The following is a 12,987-nucleotide window of genomic DNA, read 5'->3' on the forward strand; positions in this document are numbered from 1 at the left end:
AGATGCTTTAGTTGCTGTTGGTTTAGCCTTGGCTGGTTCTTCATCTTCAGAAGAAGAGTCAGAGCTGCTTTCAGAGGATGCTGCAGGTTTTCCTGCAGGTGTTGCAGGCTTCGATGCTCCAGCTGCAGTTTTAGCTGCAGGCTTTGAGGCTGGGGTAGATGCTTTAGTTGCTGTTGGTTTAGCCTTGGCTGGTTCTTCATCTTCAGAAGAAGAGTCAGAGTCAGAACTGCTTTCTGCTGCAGGTTTTCCTGCAGGCTTTGAGGCTGGGGTAGCTGCCCTGGCTGCAGGTGTTGCAGGCTTCGATGCTCCAGCTGCAGTTTTAGCTGCAGGCTTTGAGGCTGGGGAAGATGCTTTTGTTGCTGTTGGTTTAGCCTTGGCTGGTTCTTCATCTTCAGAAGAAGAGTCAGAGTCAGAACTGCTTTCTGCTGCAGGTTTTCCTGCAGGCTTTGAGGCTGGGGTAGCTGCCTTGGCTGCAGGTGTTGCAGGTTTTGACGCTGGCTTCGCCTTGGCCGGCTCTTCTTCTTCGTCTGACGAGTCAGAGTCTGAGCTGCTCTCTGCTGCTGCAGCAGGTTTGGCTGCAGGAGTTGAGGCTTTTGAAACTGGCGTTGCCACCTTAGGGGCTGTTGGTTTGGTCTTCGCCGGCTCATCATCTTCAGAGGAGGAGTCGGAGTCCGAGCTGCTGTCTGCTGCTGCAGCAGGCTTTGCAGCAGGTTTTGGGACAGCGGCAGCTGGCTTAGCAGCTGGCTTAGCAGCTGGCTTAGATTTCGGGGGTTCGTCCTCTTCATCAGAGGAATCCTCCGAGTCTGAGCTCGTTTCTGCTGCCTTTGCGGGGGGTTTAGAGGCAGCAGGCTGGGTCTTCGGGGTCACGGCCTTAGAGGGCGGCTTTGCTGGAGCCTCATCTTCAGAGCTGCTTTCTGAGGAGACAAAACATTTGCATTCAAAACCAGGATGACATGAAATGCTCTATGGCTGAAATGATTAAGGCTTGATAAATAATTAAGAAATCAATTCATTGTTAACTGGACTATACAGATTTTTAAAAATGCAAGTTGCTGAAAAACACACTCAGAGCAGTAATTAAGCCAAATCTGTACAAAATATATATATACACATAATAAATTTAAGATAAAAACGCCTTTTGTCTGTAAATATGTTCTACCAGAAACTCTTCAAGTTGCCTCATAGTTTTAGCTTCACCCAGAGCAGATTCACTGAGGGAAATAAAATGTTTATTTTAAAAGGAAATTATTTGTTCATTTGCCTCTTTTACTGCATTTCTGACATTGTATAAAATAGTTTAAGAGCTTAAATAAAAACATCAGCAGCAGAATGTGCCAATTTTAATAATAACTCATTACTAAAATAATCATTAGTTGCAGATCTAATCTGCTCCTTTCCGGCTTGCCTTACCTGAGCTCGAGGTCTCGTCTTTCTTTGCTGCAGCGGTTTTTGCAGGTGGTGGTTTTTTAACCGCCTTCTGTTCCTCCTCTGAGCTGGAATCCTCTGAGGAAGAGGAGGAATCCTTTTTAGCAGGTGTGATGGGCGCAGCAGCTTTAGTAGGAGCAGCTTTAACAGCAGCAGGTTTGGCAGGAGGCGTCTTTGCTGCAGGTTTCTTCACCCCCTCTTCCTCCTCATCTGAACTTGAGTCTTCCTCAGAGTCCTCTGCTTTAGCCAGCGTAGCTTTAGCCGGGGTAGCTTTAGCCAGGGTAGCTTTAGCCAGCGTAGCTTTAGCCGGGGTAGCTTTAGCCAGCGTAGCTTTAGCCAGCGTAGCTTTAGCCGGGGTAGCTTTAGCCAGCGTAGCTTTAGCCAGCGTAGCTTTAGCCGGGGTAGCTTTAGCCAGGGTAGCTTTAGCCGCAGGCTTCTTGGCTTCTTCTTCATCTGAGCTTGAATCTAAGAATACATAAACACAGGCAAAAATGTATTTTATCTGTTGAGCTTCACATGAACCAGAGTACAAAACGTTTGGGTTCTGGGATCATTACCGGAGCTCTCTGAACTGGACTCTTGCTTCTTTGCTGCAGGTTTGGTCGCTGCAGGTTTTGCGGCAGTTTTCTTCGCAGGAGCAGGTTTTACTGTAATTATTTAACCATTTAGTCACTAGTTAAATCCTTTGACAGGTCAGACTGAGAAAGCTGAAAAACTTACCAGCCACCTTCTTCTTCTCCTCCTCTTCATCACTGCTGTCATCACTGCTCTCTGAGGACTCGCTGGCCTTGGCTTTGCTAGCAGCAGCTGCAGCAGGAGCCTTCTGGATGGAGGCAGGCGGAGGTACGGCGCTGTACGGTCCTGACAGGACAGAGGTGGACATTTACAATCAGGTCACAAGGGACTGCAGGAACAAACATCCTTTACATTTTTTCAAATCAACATTTATAGAGTTTATAACAATCGATTTATTACAGATATGTCTCTAGCGGTCGGGCTTCTAATATGGAAGTTGCAAAAGATCGACTGTAAAGAAGTAGATGATGGAATAGAAGAAAAACATGGATGGATGGACAGACTGGTGTTATTTCTAAGTACATAAAAGTTAAAAACTTTAAAACAAAATCAAACCTGGTTTGGGTTTTTTGCTTGGTGGAGTTTCATCTTCAGATGAAGAGTCTTCACTGCTGGACTCAGCAGGAGCTGCAGCTTTGTTTCCTGGAGCTGCAGCTTTGTTTCCTGGAGCTGCAGCTTTGTTTACTGGAGCTGCAGCTTTGTTTACTGGAGCTGCAGCTTTAGCAGGAGCCTTACAGAACACACACACACACACACACACACACACTAAACCATTATTACATGTTTCAATACATTTCTGCAATCATGGTTGGAAAACTTTTCCCCCTCCCCCCCGTTTACCTTTGCTGGTGGTTCATCCTCAGAGTCAGAGGAGCTGTCTTCACTGCTGCTCTCCTGCTTCTTCTTAGCAGAAGCAGCTGCTTTGGCTGCTGTGACAGCTTCTGTTATCAAAAACAAAATGCATGTAAAGTCATTTTCATTATAAGCTTTATGCTGTTTAACAGGTTTAACTCTTGCCGTCTTCTGACTTACTCGCTGCAGGAGCTTTGGCGGGTTGCTCATCTTCAGAGTCCGACTCTTCGCTGCTAGAGCTGCTGTCCTTCTTCCTCGTGCTGCTACCCGGTGCGGCAGCAGGCGCAGCCTTAAGAGCAGTCTGCATACGTAAAATTTCATTTTTAGAAACTGAGTGCAGTTGAAAATCCTGCAAAAATGTTGAGTTTCAGAATGAAGGTTTTGATTCCCACCTTTGCAGGAGTTTTCTTCTCCTCCTCGGAGTCACTCGAGTCCTCACTGCTGGAGCTTTCTGCGCTGGGCCTGGCCTTCTTGGCTGAAGGTCCATTAACTGATGCTGAAGCTGCTTTCCGTTTCCTGGCCTCAGGAGACCTTATCAAGGAAAATGAATGACATTACTCCTAACAAATTAGATTATTCACCAGGAAATCTTGAATTTACACCATCTCCTGCTGCTCGAAGTTCAAACATTGGAAGAGGCAAAACAGTCAGAATTTTAACACATTAATAAAATCAGTAAGAAATAGAATTTTTAAAAAATTCACTCTATCTGTAATATATTAAAGCTACCACATTAGTATTTTCTGTATTGTTAAATAGTTTAAAATGATCATAATGGTTCTACAATTCATTGTATACATGAAGAATAGCATTGCACCCTGTGGTGCTCCAACTCCATCTCATCTGACTCATCACCAAATATAACCATTGGAGTACGCTCAAACAGAACGTCTTATCCTCAGGTCCACAAGTCTACACATCGAGCTACAGATAGATTACAAGAGATTTTCAATGCAATACTTCAAAACATTACATGGTCATATATTAAAAGTCTTTTTTTCTGCTAATTTTGTCGATTTAGTGCCAACAAAACCCCCAAAATTCAGAAAAATAATAGTGACAGTTGAGGCTTGTGGCTCTTGACTTTGTCTTCCTCTAACTGAAATGGGCTTTGCTTCATCTTGCTCTAAAGACTGTGGTTATTCATGCCATACTTTTTTCCTTCCACTACGCTTTTCATTAATTTGACAAGCGAGATAGACATGGTGTCAATGACAACCTGCAGGAAGACTGTCAAGTCATAATATGGCCATAATATACAATTTCTGAATTAAAATTTATTTACTTAGACTTAAATTTATAGGGAAAATATTTGTTTGGATTTTTACTACAAATGTCATTAAAATTAAACAAACGTGCTTTATTTGTACCACATATTTTAACTAAATTTTTATTTATTGTGACACAAACGTACATTGAAGCATGCAACGGGAAAACAATTGCATTTTATTCAAGCATTCTTGATAAGGAATACATTTAAAAATGAAGGGCGCACCAGCAATTTTCTACCATATTTTAAAAAAATAGAGTTTATTAATGATACTGCCAGTATCATCTATGATCATTTTTTTTTCAGTAGAGAGGAAATACTTATGAAAAAGAGTGTAAAAATGAAAGGGAACTGACTTCACCCAGAAGTTGTAGATGCTGACCAGACTTTCTTCATTTTGATCTTGTGGAATCTGGAAGAAGCAAGAAAATATATCTTGGTCTTTCATCTCAAAGAACTGTCTCAATCACAACTACACATATCGACTCGTTTCTTCTTTATACTTTCACAAATAAGTACATTTAATGCATTATTCTCTGAAACAGGTGGCGATTACAACACAGCTGCACGTGTTGTTAATTTCACCGGGCCCCCCACGTTACCTGTGCGTTCAGTTACGTTATAAACCCTCTCCCTGCAAAACAACAGATGGCTCAAAGTGAGACACTTACAACTTTAGTCTGCTTGAGGAACTGCTGAGCCGCCTTGGTGAACTTGTTCTCCAGCAGGAACGAATAAACGCATTTATAAAGATCACTCGGGACAGAGTTTGGCTCCGCCATTTTTACCACGCTCCTAGGACAGAGAGGAAGTGACAGAAGCGCGCAGGCGCCTCATGATGACGTAAACAGATTACTCTCTGAGGCGATGGCTGCCTCCGTTAGGAAAAAAATACTTAGCATTTTCAGAAAACTGGTAACAGTTCTTGCTGACAATGTGGTAATAAAATAAATCAAACAGTGTTTTACATTCAATATAATATGTAAAATGCCTTTAATTATTTTTCTATTTGAAGTATCTTTTTTTCTATTGCGGACAGAGTGAGACCTCCACTGCTAGTTTATTTTCCGAACTTCAAAGAATGTCACTGAATATTTTTTTTTATTCCAATAGGTACATATTCTTACTGTAGGATTTTACTTAGATATATATTTTTATTAGTTTGATATAATATTCCAAACTCAATTTTTATTTTTATAATTAGTTGTGGTTTTTGGAGGTTATGCGCATGCGTGATTCTGAAGTCCTTCCGTGTCCCTCGTGTCATAACATGGTCGCCTTCACTGCTATGACCCCAACTTGTTGTTAACCAGATTGAAATCTTGAAAAGAGGACCACTTCACTGCAGCCATGCCTCGCTACGAGCTGGCTCTGATCCTGAAGGCGATGCAGCGACCGGAGACGGCGGCCGCCGTCCGGCGCACGGTTGAGACCCTGATGGAACGCGGCGCGGTGGTGAGAAACCTGGAGAACATGGGAGAGAGGCTGCTGCCTTACAAGATAACAAAACACAACGAGAGGCACAGCAGAGGGACTTACTTTCTGGTGGACTTTTATTGTGCTCCGAGCATCCTCGACGGCTTGTTGAACCACCTGCACCGTGACGTGGACGTGGTGAGACCCACGGTGTTGAAGAAGGAAGAGCAGGAGCCCAAAAGCAGCGGCTGTGGCCCCTCACAATAACGTCATTCACTTTTTTTTATATCTCTCCAGTAACCCAGGTGATGAATTGCACATAGCAGCAACAAACAGTGATTAATTTGAGTTGTGTATATGTTAACTATTAAAGACAGGTGGAAAGATTTAACTCTAGTATGAGATAGAGGTGTGGGATATAGGTATCTTTCTGCCATGTATTTACTTGGTATCGAATCAATACCAAACTCCACCAAAAGGTAGCCTACCTTGAATAACAACTCTACCTTGAATAATTCAATTTTTTTAGGAACATTTTGTTTTCAATTATTCCTGGAATATTTTTATTCTGTGTTTATTTCATGTTCCCTGAATTCTTAAATTCAAATTTGAACTGGTATAAGATGCTCAAGTTATGACAAACAGTTAAAAAAACAAATTACAGTAGTTACACTGCTCTTTAATGGTTAATGTTTAATCCATTAAAGAGAAGGGATAATGTAACAATTAACATACATGTTTTATTCATATTTGATTCATAAACTGAGGTAAAAATATAGAGTGAAACCTATGATATTTTTTACTTATCCCTGGGATTATCCAAGTTCCCATTAATAGGCTCAGATCAGTGATCGACAGGTTAAATACAAAACAATCAGATTTTTGTTCATTTTTTTCATTCTAATGCAGCAAAACTAAAACTCCTACTAATTTTGATCTATAAATAGATCAATAAATATGTTCATTGTGCTTTCTTTTGAGTTTAGTCAAAGTTAAATAAAAGTAATAGATGTTTGCTTTAATGCATAAATAGGGAATAATGTTGTAATTCCTCAACCACCTCCATCAAGGAACTTTCAGCACATTTTTTATTAAAACAATGTTTATAGAAGTGACTTTGGTTGTGGTTACGGTTTCCGGGATTAATCGTGTCGAGCTCTGTATCCTGATCTACCAGATTTTTCCTTCTGAAGCTGATCAAAATATAAACATCTGTACAAGGCTAACAGCCTTTCTAAATGTAATTTCTACTTGGAGATGCTTTGAAAAGCTTTAGTGTGGGAGACAGAGTGAAACTGACTCGCAGGTGGTTCAATATAAACACGGCGGCCTTGAAGATTATGCTCAAGCTTTATTCGTCTTCTACCTTCAGCCTAACTTTATGGAGACATTCTTCAAAAATAAGAAAGACAATGAACCTAAATGCATATTTTTAGATCAAACATGCTTAATTGTATTTAAACTGAGATTGCCAGTCATTAATACGTATTGATGCAGTTTTACCTGATTTATAAAAAAGCACATTTTTCTGTTTGAAAAACAGAAGGGGACAATATGGACTATTTTACTCAGCATTTCCTGTTTCATCTGACTTTTATGCCTCACTAAGCAGACATGATCTCAGCTCTGACAGATTTAGAAACGTGATGGCGAAATGCGAGAAAACCTAATGTCTCTTTTTGAAACAGGAAGATGTTTTCTTAATTAGGCCATAAAGGAGAACATGTTGCTGTTTGTGTTTTTACATGCCACATCTCTCCATCAGATTCTTTGCACAGTTTTAATATAGATGTGCTTATCATCCTGTGCTGTTGAGAATAAGCAGTTCTTGTGCTGCACTATAAATAAACATGTTGCTCTCTTTGAATCACTTGTAGAAACAGGTTTACACAGAAATGTTTGCATGTTTCTTTACCTGCTGTTACTTTATTCTGTACTGATTATTATTCTTTAACTATGTGTAATATTTGTTTCACACACAGGCTTCGCTGCTCGTGAGGACGGAACGACATGCTGCTGACCTGCCCATAGCTGCTGGATGTGATATTACTGTATATGTAATGAAATAAATTAATATTCCCTTTTCTCTGATTGAAGTTCATTGCAGACAGTGTGGGCCATGTGATCTTTAGCCATGTGATGGCAGTTCCTGTTCATGTTTTCACACGCTCACTGACTTGACTTGCTGTGGGTAGTTTTTTTTGTAAATCTATGACTATGTTAGTAGACAATCCATACAAGATGACAGTTGTTTAAGAAATTATTTTTTAAAAAACTGCCTCAGAATTTCTTCAAGAAAACCAGTCTTGCCATTTATAAACCACACTTTGCTTGGGGTTTTCCAAGAAAGTTGCCAGGCAGTTGTTGTGAAGCTTTAATGAAAGCCACACCTTAAAAAGCATAACTGTGACACCCAAGTAGATGTACTTTTAAGATATGCCTTTGTTTTGAAATGAGGTTTTTATTTGGACCTCAATAGAATAATAATAAAAAAATATGTATTTTTTATTAAATTTTTTTTAGCAAGGGGATTGCTCAAGTGCGTTTCTTATGACATTTACAGCATGTATTTTTTCCGTAGTGAGTAAAACATGGTTCAATTGTGACGTCTAAAGACATATTACGGGAGAAGGGTACAAGAAATACCCAACATTTTATTTATTAAGTTATTTTTCCTGATGTAAAAGCTACATGAAGAAATGAGGAGCAATGAATGAAAAGAAACAATACAAGATGAAAAAATACAAATTCCAATAAATTATACATTAATGGTATTGTAGTGTTAAGTTTGAAACTGTGGTCTTTATTATTCCTTAAAAATATGCATAGCCACAGGGAGCCAGTGTAAAGACTTTAGAGCAGGAGTGATGTGCTCTATCTTCCTGGTTTTAGTCAGAACACCAGCAGCAGCGTTCTGGATCAGCTGCAGCTGTCTGATTGATTTTTTTAGGCAGACCTGTAAAGACGCTGTTGCAGTAATTAATGCGACTAAAGATAAAACGCATGGATGAGTTTCTCTAGATCTCGCTCAGACATTAATCCTCTAATCCTGGAGATGTTCTTCAGGTGATAGAAGGCCAATTTTGTAACTGTCTTTATGTGACTCTGAAGGTTCAGGTCAGAGTTCATCACTACTCTCCAGCCTGATTGCTGGTTTTTAATTGTAATAACTGAAGCTGTGCATTGATTCTAGATCAGGGGTGGGGAACTCCAAGCCTCAAGGCAAAACTAAAACTTTTAGATGCATCTCTACTTCAACACACCTGAGTCAAAAAATGAGGTCATTAGCAGGACTCTGGAGAACTTGACTGCACTTAGGAGGTGATTCAAGTGTGTTGGACCAGGGAGACATCTAAGAGTTGCAGGACACCGGCCCTCAAGGACCAGGATTGCCCACCCCTGCTCTAGACCGTCCCTTTTTAGGTCCAAAGATAATAACTTCAGTTTTGTTTCTATTCAACTGAAGAAAGTTTTGGCACATCCACACATTTATCTGGTCTAAGCATCTGTTCAGTGACTTAAGGGTTCTGAGTCACCTGGTGACATCGTAATGCAGAGCTGTGTATTATGTTTGGCTGTGACATATGTAATGCGCCAAGTTAAGAAGCTTACCTGTGCTGTAAATAGCCAACCCCCACTCTTAAGTGTTAAGCTAAACAAGATGACTGTTAATATTAATTCGGGAGAAATCCAAATTAATGGGAGAAAGCCAAGACTGAGCTATAAACCAGATTTGAATCGAGCAGAATAGCACAGGAAGGCAATGGCCAGGTTAGCCCTAACTTTAAATTGCAGTCGAATTGCTGCTGTCCAGTATCATTTTAGCTCATGTTTTTATTTGTTCTTTAACTAATTTTATTTTTCGACATTCGTCAGATATACCTTCCTATTTTGTTTCATCAATTGCTGTGTAAAAGTTTGTATGAATGCGTTGGCTGTCCCCACTAAGTTTTACAACAGAATTGCCTTTTGGGGACCTAATAAGGTGAGTTGATTGATTGTCAATTATATAACCCTAAAGAGGTTGTTGAGAAGGGTGGGGAATATTGGCTTATTTAACCAGGATATTTTGACCATGTCTAAAATAGATAAATGAAAATAAGTCAGTAAAATAACAAACAGGGATTTTGTATGCAAATTTAAGCATCTAATGAGTATTCAGATACAGGTATACTGTTGAACATAGAGACTTAGACTTATTTTATTGTATTTTATAAAAACTACCAACCTGCTTATAGTATGACCTGGGGGTCCCCAAGTCCAGTCCTCAATGTCTGGAGGAGATGCAAAGTTGCATCTCTGTAGCAGAGATGCAACTTTTAGATGCATCTCTGCTACAATTTAACCATCACCAGCATTTATTCAGCTATGAAATAGGCTGGTAACGAGCAGTTTATTTGATCCAGGTGTGTTTGAGCAGAGATGCATCTAAAAGTTGTAGGATGGTAGCCCTTGAGGACTGGACTTGGGGACCCTTAGCTGCACACATTAAGGTGGCTATTCCATAGTGGGGAGATTTTGTTATTTTTACTGTATTAATAGTAAAAATATTATAGTAAAAATAGTAAAAAATGTATAGAATTTGTATCCAAGTTGATTTCTATTATCCACCCATTTTCTATACATACTGTATAACATAACAGAATCTATGGTGATGGGGTCATTTAAAGAGATCAATTAAGTGTCATGTTTGTGGACTTCAGGAGAAGCCGGAGCACCCGGAGAGAACCAACAGAATAGACAAAGACGAGATGAGAAGACAAGACAAGAGATGAAGAGATGAGATTAAATTGTACAATTGGGGGAAGTTTTAGAGCAGTGGTCTCAAACTCCGGTCCTGAAATTCTAGATGTCTCTCTCCTTCAACACACCTAACTCCTATACTAGCGTATCAGCAGAGCTCTGTAGAGCTTGACTGCATACTAGTGAGGCAGTTTTGCCGTTTAATTCAAGTGTGTAGGACAAGGGGCACATCTAAAAGCTGCAGGACTCTGGGTCTTGAGGACTGCAGATTGAGACCACTGCTTTAGATAGTCAATTGCAGGGAGTGTTGGAAGTTATAGGTGGCAAAAAGCCATTTTTTGGCATTTGAGCATGCCTTATTATACGTGCATGTTGCACTTTGACGACATTTGCCGGGTCTGGCTCAAAACTGGGACTAGTGTCAAGACTGGTACCAGCGTCAAGACTGGGACAAGTGTCATAACTGGGACAAATGTTTAAAACCCTGCAAGAATCACCAACTTTGGGAGGTGGCTTGGGTTTCCTAAATTTGCTTTGGATGTATCGTACATCCAGCCCCCTGTCTTCAGCCTTCTGCAGTTCAGTCTTCATGTATTCCTTAATTGGATCTGAAACAGTAGAGAAACTGTGATGAAGCCTCCGCTGTTCTTCCATGTCCATATTTTTCTGATATCTCTCTTTGGCACGCTTCTCTGCTGCCATTCGAAGGTTGAAGATGGAACAATCGACGGTGATTTGTCGTTTTTCTTGGTACTTTTTTTCTTCTTCAGCTGCATACAACTTGTCAGCCTCCCTCATTTCATACAACTGTTTTTTGTTCTTCTCCTTGTCGGATTGTTTCCCCTCTAGTTTCTCTCTCGCTAAATAAGCATTTGTTTTCGAAACAGATTTTTCCATTGCAGTCTTCCTCTGCTGTTCTTCCTCTGCTCGCTGTTTTTCTTTCATCCTCATTTGTTCCTCGACTTTCCTCATTCTATCTTCTCTTGAAGCCAACCTGGAAGCTTCCTCATTTTTTATCTCTGCCAGTTTGTCATACACGGTTTGTATCTTCATCTGAGTCTCTCTTAATCTGTCGGCCTTATGTTTTTCTGGATTTCTAGAGGTCGAGAGAAAATCCCCCCAATTCACTGGGTCCTCCTTGCGAGATTTTGCCACCTGCTCCATTTTGGAGAGTTTGGGCCTTAAAACATTTTGCGCAATGCAATTCCTTTCCCTTTCCCTCCATTTCTGTCTGTCCTCATTTTCCTTTTGGTTTAGGTATGCATCTCGGAGCATAATTTGCCTTGTCTCCTCTCGTGCAAGTAATCGTTTCTGTTCTGCAATTTGTTTATTTTCACGCATCCGGCCAATGTAATTGTCGGCGTCAGCCCTTGTGTTCTGTTTCCGTTTAATAGCGTCATTTTTAATGCGTTCATCGGCTGCATTGTTCCAAGAATTGATCTCCCCACTTTCTTTTGCAAGTTTTCGTGCAACTGCCCGCTTGTCTCGTTGATATGCCGCCAACACCTTGTTGTATTCTTTTATCCCTTGTTTATTGAGTTCTCTGTTAAAATTCTCCACGGCCTTGTCTCTTTGCATAATTCTGTATTTGCTGTCTTCAATTAGGGCACGATTTTCCTGTTCTTTGAACATCCTTTCTTGTTCAGCAATCCAGTCAAATCCTTGCTCTTTTGCTAGTTTCTCTGCGTCTTTCTTTGCTACGTGTTTAGTGCGTTTTGCCTCCATAATGTTAAGTTGTGGTCGCAAACGATCAAACTCCTTTTGGCAATTTTCACTGACAAGATTATGTGCTCTTGACATTTGCTGAATTGTATACCAACAGTATGATGGTAGGATGACTGTATTTCTATCCATTTTTTTAGTGAAAGTATTTCACAATAACCAGAATCCCAAGGGTCTTTACACGGAAAGCAGATCTAAGTTAAATCCAGAAATGTCTAATTCCTGTCAATCCAAGAAACTCAGCTCACAGACTGGTTTCAATTCAGTGTGTACACTTCACTGTGATCCAAAGTAGAATGAAGTGCAGTGAAGTTCAGTTCATTCAAGTGACTCAGAACTGGCATCACAGAAGTAGACTTTGTGACATCACTATGACATATGACATCATCAGACTGTCATCTGTTCAGTGACAGTACAAACTTGCATTCTGCAGCCAGGGACAGTTTCAGAATTAAAAGCATGGTTCTTTATTAATTCAAATTCAAAATTCTAATTTCAGTGAAAGTACAAAGATACTCCAACATGCTGCAACCCTGAGCAGTACAATTCTAGAAATAAATATTAATTACCTGAAAGGAAATTTTAGGAATACTAGACTACAATGACTGAGTGTTCAATGACTTTGTATTTTTATGTATTTTTGATGGAAAGCACTTTGAACTTCCTTGTTGCTGAAATGTGCTATACAAATAAACTTGATTAATGGATATATCCTTTTCACTTATTAAATAATGGGCATTTTAAGAGTGCATTTTGTGGTGACAAAACTGAAAAAAAAATAATCAGAAATTAAAATAAAAGTGGAAAAATCAGAGATTTTTGAAAGATAGAGAGAGACAAAGGGAGAGAGTTTCTTGTATTCACTACTTGCATGGTGAATGCAAGTAGTAAATACAATAATTCAGTTACTAATTTTGTTGTAGTGTACAATGACAATAAATAAAGTCTAATTCTAAATGGTGAGGAGTCAGGCTGAGCAATAA

General features: G+C 39.9%; 2 protein-coding genes across 2 annotated transcripts in view; one reads left to right on the plus strand and one right to left on the minus strand.

The window, feature by feature from the left end:
- nolc1 (nucleolar and coiled-body phosphoprotein 1) overlaps nucleotides 1-5,034 on the minus strand; it is a 7,402-nt gene extending 2,368 nt beyond the window's left edge. Inside the window, exons 1-11 of the mRNA XM_016668555.1 lie at nucleotides 4,795-5,034; nucleotides 4,480-4,535; nucleotides 3,246-3,384; nucleotides 3,034-3,154; nucleotides 2,842-2,942; nucleotides 2,706-2,731; nucleotides 2,557-2,642; nucleotides 2,146-2,286; nucleotides 1,983-2,072; nucleotides 1,411-1,890; nucleotides 7-914 (exon numbers count right to left, since the gene is read on the minus strand). Of these exons, the coding sequence (XP_016524041.1) occupies nucleotides 7-914; nucleotides 1,411-1,890; nucleotides 1,983-2,072; nucleotides 2,146-2,286; nucleotides 2,557-2,642; nucleotides 2,706-2,731; nucleotides 2,842-2,942; nucleotides 3,034-3,154; nucleotides 3,246-3,384; nucleotides 4,480-4,535; nucleotides 4,795-4,905 (2,259 nt within the window). The 5' untranslated portion in view covers nucleotides 4,906-5,034. The remainder of the gene's footprint in view (nucleotides 1-6; nucleotides 915-1,410; nucleotides 1,891-1,982; nucleotides 2,073-2,145; nucleotides 2,287-2,556; nucleotides 2,643-2,705; nucleotides 2,732-2,841; nucleotides 2,943-3,033; nucleotides 3,155-3,245; nucleotides 3,385-4,479; nucleotides 4,536-4,794) is intronic.
- A 309-nt stretch (nucleotides 5,035-5,343) lies between these two features.
- Nucleotides 5,344-7,625, plus strand: mrps6 (mitochondrial ribosomal protein S6). Its single transcript, XM_007546256.2, has 2 exons — nucleotides 5,344-5,844; nucleotides 7,522-7,625. The coding sequence occupies exon 1, from the start codon at nucleotides 5,474-5,476 to the stop codon at nucleotides 5,804-5,806; it is 333 nt and encodes a 110-aa protein (XP_007546318.1). The 5' UTR covers nucleotides 5,344-5,473; the 3' UTR covers nucleotides 5,807-5,844; nucleotides 7,522-7,625.
- The last annotated feature ends 5,362 nt before the right edge of the window (nucleotides 7,626-12,987 follow it).

The sequence above is a fragment of the Poecilia formosa genome, unplaced genomic scaffold (genome assembly GCF_000485575.1).
Source record: "Poecilia formosa unplaced genomic scaffold, Poecilia_formosa-5.1.2 Scaffold15, whole genome shotgun sequence".
Classification (NCBI taxonomy): domain Eukaryota; kingdom Metazoa; phylum Chordata; class Actinopteri; order Cyprinodontiformes; family Poeciliidae; genus Poecilia; species Poecilia formosa.